At 32.6% G+C, this 22,990-nt stretch overlaps 1 protein-coding gene across 1 annotated transcript; it reads right to left on the minus strand.

Annotated features, from left to right (window-relative positions):
- Nucleotides 1-1,951: 1,951 nt before the first annotated feature.
- On the minus strand, nucleotides 1,952-5,561 carry LOC136221204 (transcription factor SPEECHLESS). The gene is made up of 3 exons (XM_066008881.1): nucleotides 4,923-5,561; nucleotides 3,467-3,991; nucleotides 1,952-2,212 (listed from the first exon to the last, which is right to left on the minus strand). The coding sequence occupies exons 1-3, from the start codon at nucleotides 5,313-5,315 to the stop codon at nucleotides 2,144-2,146; spliced, it is 987 nt and encodes a 328-aa protein (XP_065864953.1). The 5' UTR covers nucleotides 5,316-5,561; the 3' UTR covers nucleotides 1,952-2,143.
- Between the last annotated feature and the right edge of the window lie 17,429 nt (nucleotides 5,562-22,990).

The raw sequence follows: 22,990 nt of genomic DNA on the forward strand, positions 1-22,990 counted from the left end.
TGGTATAATTTCACAGCTAATACCTCAATAAATTCAACCATACAGAGAACATTTGAAACTTCACATCTCAAATCACCATATATATAAATCAAGTACCAATTAAATGATAACCAAATACTCAATACTCGTTCAACATACATTTAATTATTCTATGACAAAATATCAATAGACACTCATCCAAATATATATATATATATATATATATATATATATATATATATATATATATATATATATATATAGACATATATATAAACATAAGCAATTAAGTTTACCTCTCGTCCCAAAATGCTAATTAATTTGTTCGGGTTCTAACTGACTCATTACTGGCTCCCCGGAGTTTCGCCGGAGCGCAGTGGTCAGTCGCCGGAAGTTCACCGGAGATGTCGGAATCGCGAGCCGAGACTATCACGAGATAGCTAACGAACAGGGAAGTCCAAAATTGCACTCCATTCACTATTAAAATCGCCTAAAAGGTCAGGATCTAATACTTTCACGGTACAAAATACCCGCTCCGGCCACCATATTTTTCGATCAGAAAAATATCAATAGTAGTCTCAAAATGTTCCTCACGAAACAAGGAATTTAATGGTATAATTTTCGTTTACAAAGATAGCCGGAAAATGAAGTTATGAATTAAAATAGAATGGAAGAAAATAGAAAATTTTGGAGCAGAAGAACATAGTCGGCGGAAAAGAAAAAGAGAAACCAAACTGCTAACCTCCTCTCCTCCCGTAAATCCAAACCTAATATTATTTTACTTTTCTATAATAAAAATAAAAAAATACAAAAACCTAATATAATAATAATAATATATATATATAAATTATGTTATTAAGAATAATAGTAACAATATAATCTTAAAAGCAGTTTTATTGTTTTTAATATGATTATTATAATATACTATAATTTTCTTTTATTTTATATAAGACCATTCTAAAATTACGGATGTTACAGATGGTGGCCGGCAGAGGAACGAACGGAGCAATGGTGATGGTAGGTGGAAGAGAATGAACGGTGCATCAGCAAGGTTGCAGGCAGTGGAGGAGAACCGACGTCAGAAAGAGTTGGGGAAAATGTAAAGAAAATGGCAGGGAAGGGATGGGTTATAGTTAATAGCTGGGTTAAAAATTTACTTGATATGTGTTGATATTATTGGTGATGGCATACCCGTGGTGGTATGTCAACCATATGTATAATTTTCTTTGGAAGCAAGGTTTTCAAACCTATGAAAACCTATTTGAGTGTGTAGCTAGTGAAGAAATATTCTGAGTTGATTTAACATCACTATCGTCACGGATCTGCATCATTAACCTTATCAAATCATGCATTTGTTTGTATGGATTAGTGCCCGCTGCAAAGGGAGTCTCCTAAAGCCCCGGCTAAGGCCTCAAAATTCCAATTGTCATCAAAGAACTGTTAGGATTTTGTATATTTTTTTAAAATAAAAAACTCTTTTTCAACACACTGCCTTCTCCCATAGAGTACTAGTCCTACACATACTTTTTCTTATGGCATAAAGCTCAATTTAGCCTCTAATCTGTGCATCCAAAACCAATTAACTCCCTATTTTTCCAAAATAGTCAATTAGCCCCCTATTCTTTTTGGAAAATCAATCCCCTCTCTCAAACACCATTGATTTAACTTCCAGCATAATATCATTTTAACAGTTTTGATGAGAATATTACTTTGTTCACAATTTTACTGAACTTCAATGTCACAAACTTTCTATAACTTGTAGATCTTGAAAGCAGGGGCCTTTCCAAACCGCCACATGATGTTTTTTAAGCATTGGGAGGACGAATTATGCTTGCAAGTGTTGCCATTTCGAAGCTGAAGAATGTTAAACTAATGAAAAGTTGTTAAGAAACTGAAATTGAATTCCTACATGAAAAAAGGTTTGAGAAATTGAAAAAGCTCAATAACAAATTAAGGGTGGCCTTAATTAGCTAAATCTAATAACTTAATTAATACAGGTTATGAAACTGGTCTACAAATTACATTTGTTAATAGGAATAATGCAAGTTAATGCCTTTTTCCTATATATATATGATTCCTTAATTTATTACTAAATGCATATCTAAACCAAATTAAGAGAACGGGTTTTTTGTGTTACTATGGTAATTGAAATACTAATTAATCATCAGCAGCAGAATGTTTGTTGTATTTGTTGTGCCAGTTCTTCTGCACTAAGTTGACATTCAACTCCAATCTGTTCAAGAAATAAATAAAATCAGAAGAGGGTTCAGTCACTGCGTTCAATGAAAACGAATTTCACTGCAGCTACAAAATTTATAACTCAACAAAAGACAAGGCTCTGAGAAATAGTACATTACATAAAATAACTAAACTGAAAAATAAAAAACAGGAAAGAAATTCAAGAAGCATTATAAAATGGTTGGTGCAATTATATTCAAGAAAATTTACCCCTATTATTGAGAGAGGGAGAGAGGGGATTTAGTTTTCACGTACAAAACAGTGCAATGCTAAACATAACATTGATAGACAGTGCAACTTCAAACATCTTTAACCAAAACTGAGTTATTTTATGTGCAATAACTTCTCAATCTTCGGCATTCTGGTCATTCAATAAGGCTTTATATTCTGACAACTTCTCAATCTTCAACGTTCTGGTCATTTAATAAGGCTTCAAATTGCACTATACTTGATTTAAAGATTGCACTGTTTTGTACATGATTACGCCAGAACTATAGAGCTATAGAGCTAAATTTATTCCTTGTTTCTAATATTTTTATACTTTATACTTAATAGAATGGCTAACTACTGTTCTAGTAATTAGGTTGAATTAATTGATTCTAACAACAGTATTTATCATGATCTCTATCGCACTCCAACATTTCTATGATACTTTGTGTTTGTATCGTGTACAATACAAGTTTATCTTATCATGAATCCACAATATATTTGAAACTTCGATACTTGATATAAAAGACTATAATAACGTGTTAAGGAACAAATTGACCTAAAAAGTTTTTACTGGGACACTCTTTAAGTGACTATTCTTCCAATTAAAGTATGATGCATCTATAAAGATTCAAATTCGAGATTTCTAGTTTAAACAATTTGAAACCCTTTCTGCTCAAGTCAACATAAAGTGGTATTGTTTATTGAAATATTGGGAAGAAACATAAATTCTATATCATCAATTTCAGTGCTCTTGAAGGTAAATTTCAACTAGACAGAAAATAAAAAATGAAAAGAAACATTGAAGGATTGTAAGTTGTAACAGTAACAACTGAAAAGGTACTGCTTGGACCACCAGCTGATTCATTAATTTGTTTCTCAGAATTTAATTGATTCAGAGAACAAAGATTCACAAACCTCCAGAAATTGGAAGTGCAATTATATGATGAATTGAATTAAATTTCTCTTTCAATTTTTCAACCATGCATGAAACAAATCAGATGAATTTGAAAGTACTAATTAAGAATAATTAATAACATACCTTGATGGTAAAGGAATTAAGCATGGTCTCATCTACAGTATTAATGTTGACATTAAGAATCTCAAGAGCAAGATCTTCAAGTGCAGATACTATCTTCACAGCTTGACCAGGAATCTTAGGAGATACTGTTTTCAAAAGAAGATTCGGGCCGGAAAATTTAACCTCCACATCAGCGAAGGCGGACTTCGAATTGGCGACAAGTTCATTGATATTGTCATTGATGGAGGAAGAGGAAGAAGTCGGAGAAGGGTCGGGTAGGGTGGCCGGAGAGAGGTAGCCGAGCCTGGGTCTGTAGGGACTAGTTGGTTGAGGTTGAGGAGTTGTAGGACTAATTGGTATGTTAAGCCTAGGACTTAATGGGGGTTTTCTAGGGCTTAATGGGGAAGGTCTTGGACTTGAAACAATTCTAGGGCTAAGAACTTCACTATAAACTTTTCTTTGCTTCTTTGCTTCAAGTGATTGTAATATTTGTTGCAATTCATTGATGTAATCAACTACTCCTCCAATTATTGATGCTTGGTCTCCCTATATTTGTTTATCACACAATTAATATATATTTCAAAAATAAGAAGTGTTAAATAAATGTGTAATTCAAGTGGTAATATATGGTTGAACGAGTCGATATTCGCCGTTTATTATTGCTGATAGTTGTTAACTGATTTTCATTCTAAAAAGCTATTAACAAAAAATGTTATTCAATTATATCCGAACACTCTACATCTACTGTTTGTAGTAAAACAAAAACTAAACCATATTTTTATTTTTATTATCATTTTTAATACATTAGCATATGAAATTTCCTTAGATTTACAATGTGTACTTGAATATGGAGATTATCTTAGGGTAAATACTTGATTAGTTCCCATATTTTTATGTAATACATAATTTAGTTCTTATATTTACAATAATACATTACAAGGCCTGTAACGTTGTCAACATCAATTGTTTGGTTTATTCCCTTAAAACTTTAATTAATTTTTTTTAATGAAACTAAATAATAGTCAAATAAAAATTTAATACCTAAAATACCCTTCAACCTAGAATGAAATCAACCCTAAATGTCTTAAGGAGGGAAGGAAGAAGGCAAGATGGGAGTAAAAACATTTGGGGAGCATATGTATTATAATATGAGAACTAAATAATGTACTGTGAAATTAACCCTATATGTCTTAATCTGAAAGGAAAAAGGCAAGATGAGAGTAAAGATATTTAGGAAGCTTATGTATTATAAATACAAGAACTAAACAATCGGTTGAATATATATTACTTAAAAAGGTGAACAAATATACCAAAGTTTGAAAATAATTTTCCCAATTAGGTAATTTTAAGAAGAACCAACAAGTTTGATTGAGGACAAATAGTTCCATGTTTTGATGTTTACTACTATAAATAGTAAGAACACTTTAAAGGAAAATCAAAGTTTCCATTTTTAAAAATTCTGTGAAAAATGACGTACTCTTTTGACATAGAAGCAAGGCATCAGTGATCTCAACACCGACAAATGTTCATTCATTTGCTTTCTCCGGTTACGCTCCACCGTAATATGAGACATCCGCCCATCTCCTCCGTTCACCGCTTCCTCCAAACAAGAACCTCCCGTCTTTTGCCTCTTGTTCTTGGGTGAAATTTCAAACTCCGTCTCCGACTCTAACAGAACACTCGAAGAAGTCGATTTCTGCGACACCAGCCTCGCCGTTTCATCGGCAGCAGCTTCATTCGACGGCGTAATCGGAGGAAACTCCGTTACCCTATCCAAGCTCTCGAAAATTGCAAAGAGATCGTCTCCGTCCAAAGAGTTGTCGACAAATTGATCAGATTCATGAAACACGTCGGAGATAGTATCATTCATTGTTGCGGTTCTTGTTTTTTCTGGGGAAAGTGATGGAAAAAGCTGAGGAAAACGTTGATGATTAGAGGGGGAAAGGGTGTAAATGAGAGAAAAAAGAGATGAAAAGGACTAAAACTATCACCATCAAAGTGTATTTTTAACGTTTTCCGTTTGAAGGTGGGAAATGGTGCTACGGATATTCAGGGGGGAATAGTGAAATTAAGCAGCACTGAAACCCACGATAATGGAAACAATGACCCTTCTGAATCCAATGCCCACAAAATCGAACAATTAAACTCCGAGTAGCCGTTAGAGAGAGAGAGAGAGAGAGAGACTGTGTGAGAGCTGATTTATATAAAGGTAGGTAGGGGAAGATTAATGGAGAATGGAGTAATTAATACTTGTGAGCATAATACAACAATTTAAGATAAATTAAAATATTGAGTGTATATATTTTTATATATTCTATATTTTAAAGGATTAGGTCAAATAATTTCACATTATGGTATTGGAATCTTTTAGGTAAATTATACATATGGTTCTCAATTTTTTTTGCTTTTATTTTAGTGTCTAAATTTCAAAATTGGATTATTGATCTTAAACTTTGCGTTTTACGTAATGGTATTTTTACTATTGATCAAGATGACCAATGCAATAATAGGTAATAGTTGATGAAAATGATATTCTATACATCTTAATTCTTAATTCGGAGTAATTTAGTTGTTATTTGATTAGAAATTAGAAAAAATCGAAAATTCTGATTTTACAAAATTGAATATTTCCAAATAAATTTAATTCTTAGAATTTTTTAATTTAAGGGCGTTATTGGTCATTTTGACTTGCTCAGCCATAAAAGAAACTATTATATTAATAACATGTAAATTTCAAAGAGCATATTGAAATTAAAGGGAGCAGAATCGGGTGGCAAATCGGCTTTTGCCATGTTTTCAGGGAGCTGAATCGGGTGATAGATCGGCTTGCTGCTGAGGGCCATGAGAGGGTTTTGGGCGTCTTTATTTTCTCTTCTCCTCCTAATTTCTTGTTATCTTTGCTTTCTGTAGATATTGTGGGGTTTAGCTTTCCTAGGCTAATCCCGGATTAATTTGTTGTGGTGTTTGTTTTATCTTTACTTTATTTTCCCTACCAAAAAAAAAAAATCTTTTCCCTACCAAAAAAAGAAATTAAAGGAAAATTTTATAGGCTATAGGTGTAATTTACCTAAATCTTTTACACAAATGGTTAATGATTTAACTTATTTTTTTTTGTTGTATTTGGCTCAAAATTTTAACTATTTTCTTTAAGTCAAAAGATCCAAAATGATTCTTTATTTTTATCTCATTGCATTCAATAATTTCATAATTCTGAATAGAATTTGTTGGATACAGAAAAAAAATTTGAGACACTCCACACCATGTGTTAAAGTGTATGCCACATGTCAAAAAAAATATCAAATAGACAAATAATTAAGAACATATGAAAGTTCACATGATAGTTGAAGTTCAATGTTTATAGAATGCAATTGGACAAGAATATAGCGTTATCAAATGCAATTAGACAATAATATGTGATTGTTGGATAAAAAATACGAGGTTATTGAATGTAACCACATAAGAATATAAAGTTATTGAATACAATTAGATAATAATACCTGATTATTTGAAACTTTTAAAAGTTTTGGTATAGTTGAAATAAGTTTTGTAATAAGTATAGATGAGAACAGATGTATTAATCATGTATAACTCCATTTTGTTAATTGAATTAATTTCAAACACATGGATTAATTAAATTTTAGCAATTGGGTCAAACAGTTCTTTACAAATATCACTAATTAACCATTGTTTTTCTTAATTGACCATAATCTTTCCAATTTATCATATAACTTAAAAATTGAGCTTTAAAATGTCTAACTTAATCAATTTTAGAGCCTTATTCAACCTTAATAGATATTAGTTATTTTGTTTAGACAATTGAGTGTTTTGAGAAATTTACTTCTCTGGTGCCCATGTCTTGGAAAAGAAAAGAACCCTAACTATGACATACCTTAAAATTGAACAACATCTAGCTATATCTGGTACACTTTAATTTAATTGATTAATCCATGATTAGACATTATTTTACCATGTACAATACATATATAATTGCTGAGTTTGTATAATTCCTTTTGAAATTGAATTTCAAATGATTGTACTGTTTATAGTCATTGCTGTGATCCAAAATTCGTCGGTTGATTCAAAATTGAGAGCCCTAGAAAATGAATGCAATAAGTAGTGTATAATTGGAATCTAGCAATTAAACATGGTTGATGTCAGGCTACTGACGATGGGGTTGTGGCCTGGCCTGGCCTGGATTGATGAGCAGCCGCCCACCCAACCCAAGTTCTGCAAAGCTAGATGCTTCTTTCTTTCTTTCTTTCTTTTTTATGTCATGAAAAGGACCCACTTTTACCAGTAGATTAATTTTCCTTTCTGTTCATTTTAATTAAATTCACTGTAACTGTAAGCTCCTTTTGAGAATATTTCAATGCATTGGTTACCTCTTCTTCTCTTCTTCTTTTAATTTTAGGCTTCAATTCAATTCAATTCAATGCCCCCCTTTATTAACAAAGTTTCACTTATTTATAACTTGCATTGCATACATTTTGTCTCAAAATGCTAACATTTATTAGTTTTTCCGTATTCATTGAAAGGTTTAAGAGCTGATCATTGAAAGTAGCTAGTCTTAGAACTTACAGAGAAGGCAGCAGTAAGAGAAGGCTTGTTTATTACTATCAGATTAATGAGATGTAAGAAGGAATCTGCAATCAATACGCACTAATTAAAGCCGTTTTATGTGCTGCAAAGAATGTTCCCAATAAAAATTCTCGTTACCAAGAACAACAGTTTTCTCTCTTTCCATTATTAAGGATAGCATTAGCTACCACTACAAAGTCTAATAGAATGATGTTTTACTTATACATTTATACTAGAAGCTAGAGATTACTTGTGTATAATTTATAAGATATATACTATTATACACGTGTAACCAACCAAATCTTGAAAGGCCGCGTTCCGGTAGAAACAACTCAGTGGCGGAGCCAGGATATTGTGAGAAAATGGCTTTGGTTTATTGTGAAGGATTGTGATAAAATAGTTTTGATTGCTGTGGTATATTTATAATTTGTGACTTTGCTCTTATGAGCTCTTTTCATATCCAATCGGAGGAAACAAATCAAAGTTTCCAAGGGTATAAGACTTTATAAGATTTTAAATTGTATTTAGTGGGTTTTGGCAAATATACGACACTCGTTCGTTTGTTCATGCGACGTCGGTCCCGATTTGACTGGGCCTGAGTTTTATTTTTAATTCTCTTCACAATATCTGTTTTATTTAGTAAAAAACGGATCCTGATTTTTCTACTATTCTACCTCTACAAACTGCACGTTCTAACGTTCATATTTTTCCAACTTTATATATACATTTAGTTTTCAGCTTTGTGATACATAGTTTTTCTCTCTTCGCAAACTTTATGGGCAATTAATTACTCTTGTTGTTCTAATACTTTCGACTTTAAGTGCACAAGTTCGAAGGTCTATGTATTAACCTTGGGGAGCGATCGGATTTCAAATTGCACCTAGGTCTGCCGAAATCGCTGTCAAGGCAGTGGCTCCGCCACGGTATCTATTTCAATTTCTGATTAGTTTTTTTCTGTAACCCTAATTTTTTCCTACATTTCACACTTTGGGGCCAATTTTAAAGTCCGGTCCTAACCGACAAATTATTTTTAGCCTCCACCATGACCTTTTACAACAAAAACATTGCGGCTTAATCAACTCAAGCATCTTAAAATACTGAAATAACACTACAAACACTCCTTAATAAAATAAAATTAGGGGCTATCAAGTACAAAACCGTTTTTGGGGGGTGGAGCTCCCAAGCCCTGGGCTGGCTCCGCCACTGATTAGAGCAGAAATAAACTGAATCCAGTATCAGAAATGAATAACGTCTAAGACCGTTCTTTGACCTTGTTTCTGTATGATTGCAGGTTTACAAATAGATTCAACCACATCAATAGGTTTCTTATATGTAGATGTGGTTTAAAGCCTTCGAGCCGAAAAGGTAGATTTGGATACAATACAAATTGTACTGAACTAGACTGTTAAAATTAGTATAAGAGCGAGCTAGGTTTAATTCAATCCTTATAGCTGATGATTACTGGCTCACCATTGTATCGTTGCTGTCAAAGAAAAAGTTAAGTTTATAGGTAAGATCCAAAAATATCTTTTTTCTGGTGATCTTTTAGACATCCTTCAGAGTACAACGCAGTTTCATCTTACCGGAAAAACAAAACCGTGAATATGGAAGGGTTTGGTTTATTACAGAAAATTATAAACAGGACAAAATAAGAAATAGAGAGAGAAAGGAAGAAATAAATGAGGAACAAGTGCTGAGCAAGTTGTCTGATACAGAGTTCAAAATCATGAAGAAATTACAATGCTTTCAATGCGCAAGACACGGCATCTCCGTGTCTACAATGATATGAACTTTCCTCTATATTTATTTCCCTATCAAACAATAACATTTATTCTCAATCTTTTTAACTTATTTACCTTTACTATCTTTACACATTTTTTAATTACATATATATTTAACAAGTTACAGACTTCTTGCACTCTAAAAAAGGGCGGCCCGGTCGCATTACGCGTCCCCGCTGAGCGAGGGTCCGGGGAGGGGTCCCACCACAAGGGTGTATTGGGGGCAAGCCTTCCCTTGCCAATTTAATTGGCAAGAGGCCGCTCCTAAGACTCGAACCCGTGACCTCTGGTCACACGGCAACAACGTTTTACCGTTGCGCCAAGGCTCGCCCTCTTGCACTCTAAAATCATAAAATACCAAATATGAGATACATCTTACAAACAATAAATTCCTTATTTACCTTGATAATCTAGGAATACCCTCTAACCAATTTTTCAAATCTTTTAGTAAATCCATAATTTATATTTTAAAAAACATGAAAAACAGAAAAAATAGGAAACCATTCAAAAAATGCTAAAATATGAAAAAGGTGAAAAAAGTGAAAAAATAAGTGAAAACATTACAAACGCAAAAACATGATAAAATAGGGAAAACAAGAAAAAGCAAAACAAAAAAAAACACAAATACATGAATGACATGAAAAAGTGACAAAACACTAAAAATAAGAAAAAATGTGAAAACACAAAAACATGAAAAACACAATAAATGAAAATGCGAAAAACGCAAAAAAAAAACGAAAACATGAGAAAAAAACACAAAGGTGAAAAAACGAGAAAAACGTAAACAACACGAAAAAGTGACAATGAGAAAAAAATACAAAGATGTGAAAAAACGTGAAACGCGAAAAAACAAAAACGTGAAAACCGCGAAAAAACGGAAAAACACGAAAACTTGAAAAATATGAAAACATGAACAAACGTAAAAAAAACAAGAAAACGTGAAAAACACGACAAAACTCGAAAAACTAAAAAATGTGAAAAAACCGCAAAAACGTGAAAAAACATAAAAAAGAAAAATGAAACGTGACAAAACGCGAAAAATTCGAAAACATGAAAACAGTGAAAAAAACGAAAAAAACGTTTTCACATTTTCGTGTTTTTGCATTTTTTTCATGTTTTTCCACATTTTTCCACATTTTGGTGCTTTTAATAGTTTTCACGTTTTTTTTGTGTTTTTTTGACGTTTTTCTACTTTCCATATTTTTTAGGTTTTCGTTTTTTTTCATGTTTTTTTGTGTGTGTTTCGCGTTTGCACATTATTGTCGTGTTTTCATCGGTATTTCTACATTTTTTTTCACTTTTGTGTTAGTTTTTCATGTTATCAAGTTTTGCATGTCTCTACGGCTTTGTCTTTTTTTGACGTTTTACCATTTTACGCATATTTTTTGTTTTTTGTATATTCATGTTTGCATGTTTTTTTTGTGTTAATTCGTTTATATATTTTAGTGTTTTCACTATTTTCCAATTGTATTTCTTTTTTTTTAATATTTTTTGTGTTTTTTCGTAACTTTTACCGTTTTTCATATTTCCTCTGAACTAATATATATTTGAATAATTTGTTGTCATAGTTAAAATGTAAAATAACCAAGAAATTACACTTGAGAGTAAAAATATCTTTTGACTTACAAAACTAATTATTTCAACTTATTCCATTCTTTTAACCAAACATAGGAATAGTTGTTCTATTCTCTCCTATTCTATCCCTAAGGAATAACTATTCTATTCCATTCCGTGAACCAAACGGCATCTAAGGGTTTTTTTAAGATTAGGTTAAAGGACTTATGTATTATTAATATAAACACAATACATATTACAATAAATGATACAGATTAAACACAAACCAGAGGGTTTTGATCTTAAACTCACAAAGACTTTCTTGTTGAAACACAATTTCCACATTACCCTTTGATTATGACAAAAATATTTAATAGGAAATTAAAATCCCAAAAATAGTCTAAGTATAAAAATTAAATGTTGATTTATTTAAAGGGTCCTGATATTTACAGCCCTAAAGGCTGTACATAAAAACCTACAAATTACTATTATTAGTGTTAATTTGGTTTTCCAAGATAATCTTATAATAAAATTTATTGATACTTTATTAAATACTCATAAAAACTAGTAAATTAATTATATTTTCAATACAAATAAATGCTTTAGAATTAAGATTTTTATTTCATTTTATTGAAAATATAGAGAGAATTAATGCTTATATACAACCCTTAGAGTTGTATATATCATTATGCTTATTTAAATTAATGGTTTGTTAAGTCTTCTTAATTAAAAAGAAAAAGAGAAAAGAATTCAAAGAAGGCCTTAAGATTTGTTACAGGTCCAAAGCCTTATTCCGGCCCAGAAAATAGAAGGATCCAGAAACTGATCCCAAGCCCAAAAGACAAATCAATCGAAAGATAAGAGAATCAAAGTTGACTTATCCACCTGACAATACGTTACTATATTGGAAAAGAAGTACAAGCAACAGACTGCTTGTCCCCCTAAACAATTTGGACTCTTTGCCACAGTTGTCCAAACAGTCAGTCTACCTCCGACAGAATTTAGAAGCGTGTTGTCTCAATGAGACAGAAGGAAAAGTAACTTCAACAGAAAGCTTTTGTACAGAAACCAAAAGTTGAAAGCGATAGAAGGGAGCTTTCCCTCCAACAGTCTTTTTGAAATTTGAATTGAACCTTCTTTAGGCTTCACTACAAAAGCCCCAACAAACGCTACATTTGGACTTGATCATCAACGCTGAAATCAAGAGAGAATCATTCTCCAAGTGCCAAAGCAAAAGCTTATACACATTCATTGTTTTATTTCGTGTAATATCTGATAGAACTTTACTTTGTTTTCTAAGTTAGAACAAAATCATCAGTAGTTAAAAGATGAGAAGCTCTTCTATTCACTTCGGTTATAGGTGAACAGGTTGAGAGATGGATAGATAGTTGAGTGTAGCTTGCAAATGACAGTACTTTGCAGTGCCTCTGTGTCTATTGTAAAGTTTGTACTCTACCGTTTGAAAGCATTCTTTAATGGATTAAAACCCAGAAGAATGTATTCTGGGGACTGGATGTAGGCAGGTGACTGAACCAGTATAAATCGATGAGTAACTTCTTTTTAACTCTGTACTTTACAATACTAGTCGTTACACATGATATATTGTGTTTTGTGTGTATGGCTTTTCTCTAATTAGCAAAACACACCATTTTACGTTTGAAATATGTTATGGTTGAATATTCAAATCTTAATAACTTCATTTATCAATTGAATTTCAACACATCGTATCTTATACACGCTTCAAGTCCAATAAATCCAATAAACATTTGCATAATCTGTCAACTTAAACTTTTAAACTTTTAAACATTATGTTATTTGACATCTTAAGATGAATGTACATGTAAAAATTACTTAAAACAAAGTAAGCATACCCTCTACCTTTCTTTACTAATTTACATATACCTTTGTGTACTAATTTTACATAGTATATATAAAAGTTAGTGTGGTGGCTGGTTCAAATATAGAGTATTGGGGTGAAAAGAAAAGATGAAGGAAGGGGTGAGCATTATATAAATTATGAATATTAGTAGAAAGGAAAGGGACAGAATAAATGCAGATATAGCATGGGAATGCGTTACCATTTATAAATGAAAATGAAAATGGAAAAAGGAAACGTGTCTCTTCACTTTCATTTGATTTCATTTGGTTTTATCGCATTCAATTCCCCTCCGAATGAATACAACTCCTCCTTCTCACCCATCATTTTCCACATTTATCATCCTCAACCAACCCTTTTTCCTCTCTCCCTCTCTTTCTAGAATGAGTTTCAAATTGGAATTTAGCTCAACCCCAAAACTTAAAAATCATCGTGAAAACCCCATATGCTTTCTCTGGTTTTCTGATGTTTGCTTTTTCTGTCCAAGGTTTTCAGTTTTCCAATGTTTACAGCGATGTAGTATGAACTTTAGGCATGTGGTACATAATAAACTCTGAATATCCCAGACATTCCATTGTCAAAAGCTTGGAAGAACATAAGCAAAACAAAAAAAAAAAAAAAAAAAAAAAAAAAAAAGAAGAAAAGATACAAGTTGTGATTCAGTTCAGTGTTACTATAATAACATCAGCATAAACCATTATGTTCTAGAACCCTAAATCAATGCTTCCCAGATTAAGAGGTCTAGGGTTCTACTATTCACTATCTCATTAATTCAATTTCAGAATTTACAACATAAAATATATGAATTTAATTAAAGTTGTATGCTCTTTTATAAGTGAAACAATCTTTTCTCTCCAAAATCTGTTCATGGGTGAGTTATAGTCCAATTTTGAGGTGGTATCACATCATTTTAAAGGTGAAATAATAGTTTTTATTATAGTGTTTAATATATCGTCTCAGGTAAATGGTTTATGAGTTTAAAAGGTGTACAACATTCATTCATTATATTATATGTTTCTAATTCATTGTCAAAATTCCAATCACCTAATATAAGAAACTTACCCACAGATATTCTGTCCTATACATATCCAGTGAGATGACAAGTTAAATATCCCATAATGACTAACTGTAAATATCAATTCGAGTTCATAAGGTACATAGGTAACACACATTAATTTTTAACCGTATCTATCAATTAGTAGTGAAAGATTTTATGACTGTACATTTGAAATATAAAACAGTAAAAAGTAGTTATAATTATAGATAGATAAGCATTATAGAAAGAAAGAAAGATAGTACTGCCTAAAAGTAGTGAAATAGCAATAGGTACCCAATTAGCCATGCAGTTTCTGCACCTATTAATGGGTACTCCAAGCTAGGGCTGTAAATGAGCCGAGCCGCTCATGAGCGGCTCAGTGGTCGGCTCGATTTGTAAACGAGTCGTTCGTAAGCACGATTTACTGGCTCGGTTCATAAACGAGCCGAGTTTGAGCAGACCAAAGCTCGGCTCGAAAGCTCACGAGCAGGCTCGATTAGAACATTTATGAACAAATTTTGGTTTTGTAGAAACTATATAGTTTTGTGTTAGTTCACAAATATTTAAACTTAATATTATTCCATTTGCTATTAGATGAGTTTGTTCACATACATAATAAATGAGTAATAGACGAACTATTTGTAAGCATTTTGTTTATTTATTCACGAACTTTGCTTGTGAGCTTGTTTATGTACACAATTAAAGAGTTATTTGAGAGCAAACTTCACAAATATAATTAACTATTTACTCACAAACAATTCATGGTTAGATAATTTTCTTAATGAAAGGATTTTGGGCTCGAAACAAGCTCGAAGCTCGGCTCGAGCTCGTTGAGCAAGCCAAAGCTCGGCTCGGGCTCAAGCTCGTTAATTTTATAATGAGCGGAGCTTGAGCAGGTCAAAGTTGGCTCGGCTCGGCTCAATTATAGCCCTACTCCAAGCAACTTTAACGGATGTCATTGACTATCAATTTGTAATTACTATTTTGTTTTACTCTTAATTTAATTTGGACTAATTTTATAATTAAATTTGGCCAAAATTGATCAATTTAATGGGATTAAGGTGCATTGGATAATTGTATTAATTGATTTGGCTTGACTTTGACATTATCTCACCAATTATATCTTTTTCATCAAATATATGAAACATTAGAAATGTAGGGAAGATTTGGTAATTTACCAAAAATAATGGCTGAATTTGGTAATTAGCCAACCAAATACAAATACATAAATGAGGAGGCGAAATTGAACGTGGGTTGGTGGGAGCGAGAAGAGTTGTGAACTTTCTTATTTTTTAGTTATGAAGCAACCTTAGCAAATCATACATCTTTATTGTGATTGGAACTTCCTTGCTAAATATGGGATGTACGTGCAATCATGAAGCATCTAAGTTCAAGAGTAATGGAGAGCATTGGTTGTATGTTCCAGGGAATGGGAAGTTGTATTAAAAAGGAGATTTTTTGGAGTAAGACACACACAAAATCACACAGAAACTCAAACAAAATTCGAGAAATTCTTCAATGTATATTTAGCATTTATTTTCAACAAACTTAGTTTAATAGTTCGTTGATCCGTTCATATAAGTTCTTAGATTTTTGTTATCTCTTTTATTCAATTTCTTATTGATTAATCCAACTTCATTTCTTGGTATTCTTTCAATATAATTAATCTCTTTTTAAACCTTTAAGTTTTTCACAACTAAGATAGAAGTTAGATTTAACGATATTTTGGGGCTTTTCTATAAAACTTCTGGCAAACTCGGACATTATACATAAAAGGCGAAACAATTTTGGCATGCTCGGTGGGACCCTACTAAAAAAATGCCGCCAAGAAGAAATTCTAAGGAAAATGTTGCTGCGTCTGTTGATGTAGATTTTGTGCCTGCTAACACAAGACAATTCAATGATTCAATGGAGAATATTGAAGAAATAGAAAGAACCTTTCCAAAAACTGATTATTTGGGGTGTGTTCGTTCCACTCGGAGTAGAGAAAGTTCCATGCAGATCCTAGAAGCACATAATTCGTTGATGATAGCAACAACTTTGAACAATATGTCCAAAGTATTGGAAGCTTTGTCCAAAAAATATGATGTTACTCTATTACAGGTAACTCAAAAAATTGATGCTTTGGTGGAAACTAAGAAAGATTAGGCTGATTCAATTATGGCCATTTCTCCAGCAAAAAGGAAGGAAGATGCGACCATGTTAGAAGAAATCAGGGGTCAGCCTGAAAAATATCAAATCCTGCCATTGAGAGATGATAATGGTTCTAAATGCCCCAATAATGTGAGCTGAAATCCAACCGGTAATAGGCTTAGTCAGCCTTCCATTCCAACCGTTCATCTACAAGCACATACTAGTATGCAAGCTACTACTCATGTTTACACCCGTGAAGAAGAAATGGTCCATGACTCGAGGGCACGATGAAATTTAGAGGAGGGGGGAGCAGTCATTGTGGTGGATCTTTTGTTCCACAGATGAATATACATCAAAATCAGGTTGGTAATTTAGAAATGAATATGGATGTTGTGAGAGATATGGTACATGAGCTATATGATCTTGGACTTCGACAGGTGGGTAGGTTGGAGTTCCATAAGCCTTATCTAGGGGCTATTGACCAGGAGAATCCTTACCCAAGAGGTTATCGAATTCTTGATTTCAGTCTTTTTTTCTGATGAAAAAGGACAATCCACACTAGAGCATGTGGCAAGGTTTACTATTCAATGTGGGGAACTAGCTAACCTTTTTAATTTTGATTATTTCAAATTACGGATGTTCCCCAATTCACTTACTAATTTGGCTTTTACTTGGTTCTCATCATTACCTCGTAACTTAGTCTTTACTTGGAAGGATATGGAAAGACAGTTTCATGCTCAGTTTCATCATGTTGAACTAGAAGTTTGTGTAGTAGAGTTGTCTCGAATGTCGCAAAGGAGTGGAGAAATGGAAGAAAGTTATATTGCACACTTTAAATGTTTGAGGAGCTGGTGCAGGATATTTCTCCTAGAGCATGAATTTGTCAAAATGGCTCAAAAGGGTTTAGATGTTGAACTCCGCAAGAAGTTCTAGGAATGGAATTTAAGGATTTTTATCAACTGGCTGCCAAAGTATCTGAATACAAAGATTTGCTAAAGGATGATAATTACCAGAAGAAAACGTCAATTATAGTAACATCTAGTTGATCCTCATAAATGAACATCTCGTTGGGGTCACAGTGATCATTCGCCCTCTCTTGAAGGCTTAGAGCTAATAAGATTCAATGGCCTCCTCAGGCGATAGACCAGAGACATCACTCTGAGGTCCCTCGAAATAATAATGATGTAGGCCTCAATCACAGTCTTCACCTTCGGTGCATGGGACCATTGCTCGATGTCGAAGCGCAAACCCACTAACGAATTATTCTTACTAAACCCTTGAGGCCACAATCAATCGCGCATGTTCTCGTAAATATCAGACAACAAAACACCGGCAGCTACGATGTGTGATGGAATCTCGATCAAAATCACCACACGATTCTCACGAATCACATCGTCGCCTAGACGTGGTAAGAAAGATTCCTTTTTAGGAGCAGCTCGATTCCTCCCCACCACTCCCTCATCAAAACTCTCCAACCTAGAAGGTCCTACTTCCAGTTGCACGCCCCTATCACCACTACCGGACATGCTCCAAACACAGTGGCGGCCCATTCAAATGAGGAGGAAGAAGAGTACGCAATAAAAAAAGAAATAAAGAAATAGAACACTGATCTCAACAAGATTCACCACCGGAGATGGCAAAAAAAACACAGCAACCACGCTAAAAAATGTACAACTCAACGAAGAAGAAAGGCCGAAGCACGAGGTCAGCAGGAAAAGGGAAGGAGAAAGCAAAGGAATTTTCAGTCTTATAAAAAGAAAATAAGCTCCTTTTTATAGTGTGAGCCGAAGCAGACGAAAATACAACATCATTTGGCAAAAACCACCATTAATGGCCCTGGCATGTAATGATTATATTGAAAAGACATTAATAAATGGACTAATAAAAGCAAAAGATGACGGTAAATAATTACAACCACCATTTTAAAACCACGCCTCAAAAGATATGAAAGGCGCATTAAATGCCCAGACGGAACCAACGGACATCACACCTAGTGACTCCTCTGACCTGAAGAGGGGGGAATATGATGAAGTAAATGAAAGCTCAATCTACCAAGAGGGATATCGACCCCAGGCCTCGACTTCCGGGACCCATTGAGCCCGGAGGAATGGCCCCCTTCGACGCGAAGGCGTCCATCTCCAGGGGCCTCAGGGTCATTCACCATCTATGGAGAGAAACCTATAAATACTCCCTAACACAACCCACATAGAGGTAATTTCTTCTCTTTCCAATCACTTGGACTTTCTCTCTCAACACTATCATCACTAACTTGATCGAAGGTCTCTAGGGACTGCTCCCAGCACAAATGGAAATCTTGCAAATAACCAGACCGACTCCTCAACATTATATAAATTTAATACACCTTTTTAGGTTGTATCGTATTATTATAAATTATATAAATCTGAGTTATCATACCATTAATTAATTAATACATTCCACTCGATTTTTTTAGTTGTATATTTTTTTTTTTTGTATTATGTATACTATATAAATCTGAGTTATTATATCTTTAATAATTTATTAATACACCTCACTCGATTTTTTTAATTCCATTATTTTATAAAAATATAAACATGTTGTTATTAATTAATTAAATCTTTTTATTTTGATTTTTTTACTACTTTAATAACTCATAAAAAAAAACTTCTAAAACACTTCTTCGTAGTTTATGCTTCTACTATTATATACACCAATCACATCAACTAAGATTAATGCAAATCTCAAATATATATATATATATATATATATATATTGCATCAATTAGAATTAATGCAAGTCCTTAATATATACACATAATAATCTCACTATAATTACTATACCATACAAGATTATGTTGACCATCATTCATGTGATTGAATATATATATTGAAGCCATGTGATTGAATATATTTATTCAACTCTATTAGATTCAACCTTTAATCTTTTAACTCATTATGGTTTGGTTTCAATAAGCATGATTATGACAATGAAATGAAATATATATATAAAGAAAAAGGAATGTTTGTTGGTGACTTTTGTATATTATATATATAGTAGACAAATGTAGATAAAGAGAAAACAAAATACTCTCAAACAAAAATAAAAAGGCAAAGAAACAAACTCATCATTTAAAGCAAACTAAAACAAAAATATGAGTGGAAAAGTGGGACAAAATTGAGAACAAAGTTGTCTCAAAATGAAAATAAATAAGATGGGGTCTTTTCAACTTCATTTACTTCCAAATCTGAAACATCATTTACTAACACCACGAAATATACGAGCAAAACATTACTCCTCCTTTCTCTCTCTTAGGGTTTATTGGAAATTGTGTTAGGGCAGAGGCAGGGGCAGCCACATACTTGATTGTGTATATTAGATTTGTATGCCCCATTTCTTGATGTCATGTCCCCATCCTGCCCTAAAACCGTTGGGGGGCTCTAACATTATACATTGGTTCATCTCCCTCTATTTAATTCACTTCTTACATTGCATACATACACTATATAATATATAGTTTTCAGAATCTTTCTGATATCTATTGCTACCCATTGAAATAAATATGAGTACTTGGAGTCACTCACAATATGAGAATTTGAATTTTTTTAATTGTCCTTCAATTCGAAAATTTCAGAAATTAACCTAGGTTGGCATGGCAGCCTCAAAACCACCTCAACCCATGAGTTCAAAAATATATTAAGGAAGGAAAAAAAAAGTACAAATAATGTGAAACATAAAACAACAACACAAAAGAAGTATTAAATGGGAGAAATTGCTCTAAGCTAAAGAAATCATCATAATAATGAAGACTATTGCAAATCTCTTGTGAATAATCTCATGAAATTAAACCCGAAGTAGAAACTTCACACGACGCGCTAACATGCCTGTAACTCCATTACTTTCAAGAAAAAATATGGGAGACGATGAATTTCTTAGAAGAAATAAGATGCAGACAAACTAACCGATCTTGATCAAGGTTGTAAAAACGACAGGTACTAGTCGAGCGGACATGGTTTTTGAGAATTAATTGGGGATTAGTCGGAGGTTAATAGAATTTGTATTTTTATTTGTTAATAAATAAATTATATTATATTATATTATATTAATTAAAATATGTATTATACTATTGAAAAATAATAATATGAAATGATTTAATATAGAAAAACACGTATATTTATAACATGTATCTTTAAAATGTGTAAACATCAATATTTCAATAACAATATCACTGAATCAATTTAAACAAATAAAATATAGGCTTAATACATTAATTTCCCCCTGAACTTGTCCAAAAAAGCTTGATTGACCCTTGAACTCATATGGTGTCTCATTAGCCCCCTTAACTTACTTAAAATAACCTATTGGCCACCTGAATTTGTTTAAAATGACTTATTGGCCTCCTGAACTTACTTAGAGTAATCAACTTACCCCAGAACTTGTTTAAAGTATATACATTGCAATTTGTCTAAATCTTTAAAAAAATCAAAACTTCAAAAATAAAGTCATAATTTTGCGAATCTAAGTTTTTGAAATAAATTAATTTTCTATTTTGTACATTTTTATGGCGTTTTTATAGATTTAGATGCATAATAATGACACTTTAAGCAAGTTTAGGAGGACTAATGAGACAACATGTAAGTCCAAGAGGTCAATTAAGCTTTTTGGACAAGTTCAGGAGACAACTGATGTATTAAGCCTAAAATATAATGTTCAAGAGTAATATAATTCATCAAAAGCTATGAAACAATGTCCTTAAAGTCTTAAACCATATTGTGAAAAAAGAAGTAGAAAACACATTTAAATCAAAATATATATAAAAAAAAAAACACAATCCAGTTGCCTTCCTTGAAAATATGTAAGACAATAATCTTCATTTGGACCACTAGTGAAACACAATGCAGCCAATCTTATCTAAGATTCCAAGGGACCTTGGATGCTTTGGATTTCAGGAGCTAGACCACGTAAATGGAATCTGCTTCAATCCAAAGATGACGCTATCCGTGAGACCAAGTCATGCTTATGGCGCACATAACCCACTATGACTCAACCTCAAAAAGTAAGCAGAATGGAATGGAATAGCAAAGGCATCATGTGGAAAACCTCTATAATTTATGAAAATATCACCTACTCCAGCAGTATTTTCAGTCGCTGAACCATCAGTATTTACTTTGATCCATCCTGACAGAGGTGGACACAGGGTCCAAATTATCAAAGTAATGGGAGATGAGCGAAGAGCACTAATACCAGAAATGAATCATTTTTCCAACATATCAATAGGGAAAGTGACAGAAGATAGTAAATCCCAGCACAGTTTCCCCAACATAGGTCGGTTCATGTCTGAAAAATCTTTAACACCTAAACCTCATTCCTTAAGAGATTTACAACATAAGGTCCAAGAAGGAGTAATAAGTTTTCGTTCATTTACCGAACCAGGCCAAAAGAAGTTTGAAGTACAACATCATAGAAATTTAATCAGATCAGGAGGCCATTTATAGATGGAGAATGAATGAAGCATCGAGCTAGAAATAACCAAAATAATCAATGTTAATCGTCATGCAATGGACAGTGATTTCCTTTCCAATTTTTGAACTTTAGAATAATTTTGTCAGTAATTAGTTTAAGGAGCCTAGGTTTCGCTGCTCCCTGAAACAAAGGAACACCAAGATAGGTGAAAGGTAAGGAACCAATTCTGATACACGTTACCGCAACTAACCATCTAGCTCTTCGAGGAGTAATAAATGAGCCAATATAAGCTTAATAATTACTAATTCATAATTCCTAATTAGAAAATTATTTAGCTTAACATTAATTTAATTATCCAATATCACATCTATAAACCATTAAAGTAGATAATCAATTCATAAGCTTTAAAGAATTAAATAAATCTAATCATTAAATTAATCATTCCTTAATATGGTGAATTATGTAAATTCGGTTAATTATAATTATCTAGATAATAAACTATCCCGCGATTATTTCATGTGATGCTCAATTAATACCCAAAGCACACACAATGATACTAGACCGTGCTCGATAATAGCATCAAAACATCACAATATATAATCCAGAATTACAATAATAATTATTTAAGTCTGAGAATTAGTAATACCCGCGGTCACTTATGAGATGACAAAGTGACATTAGTTAGATTCATCCATTTTGGTATCTCATGTTGGGTCTCTAATGCACATGAACTCTTTCATGTACATCCATGTAACTGCCTAAATATGCACGTATCTATAACTTGTAAGATCAACTGCTTATTCAAGAATATGAAACATTGTAACATGAAAGTCTTTACGACATCATGTCAATCATATAACATGATGCTTGACTTGGGTTCTTTAAGTTTAATATCAATTAAGTTGTAGTCATAAAATATGTCTCACTTCATCTTATATGAACATTTTATGCTTTGATTATAAACTAATGATTTCTTTTATTCTATTTATTCATATGATAAAAGATATAATGTGCATTAATAGTTTAAACACAACTGTACGTAATATATCAAATAGAAGTCAATGGACATTTCGTTAATAAAAATATCCTAAAACAATTGACTTTAGGACACTATTACAACAATTAACAAGTATACAATATTCTGTTAT

The sequence above is a fragment of the Euphorbia lathyris genome, chromosome 1 (genome assembly GCF_963576675.1).
Source record: "Euphorbia lathyris chromosome 1, ddEupLath1.1, whole genome shotgun sequence".
NCBI lineage: Eukaryota > Viridiplantae > Streptophyta > Magnoliopsida > Malpighiales > Euphorbiaceae > Euphorbia > Euphorbia lathyris.

Excerpts from the sequence above, each read along its gene's own strand:
- LOC136221204 (XM_066008881.1), bottom strand. The coding sequence starts at position 5,315 with ATGAATGATACTATCTCCGACGTGTTTCATGAATCTGATCAATTTGTC. Across the intron at positions 3,992-4,922 it reads CTTGCTTCTATGTCAAAAGA|GGAGACCAAGCATCAATAAT; the intron begins GTACGTCATTTT and ends AAACAAATATAG. Across the intron at positions 2,213-3,466 it reads TTAATTCCTTTACCATCAAG|ATTGGAGTTGAATGTCAACT; the intron begins GTATGTTATTAA and ends TTTCTTGAACAG.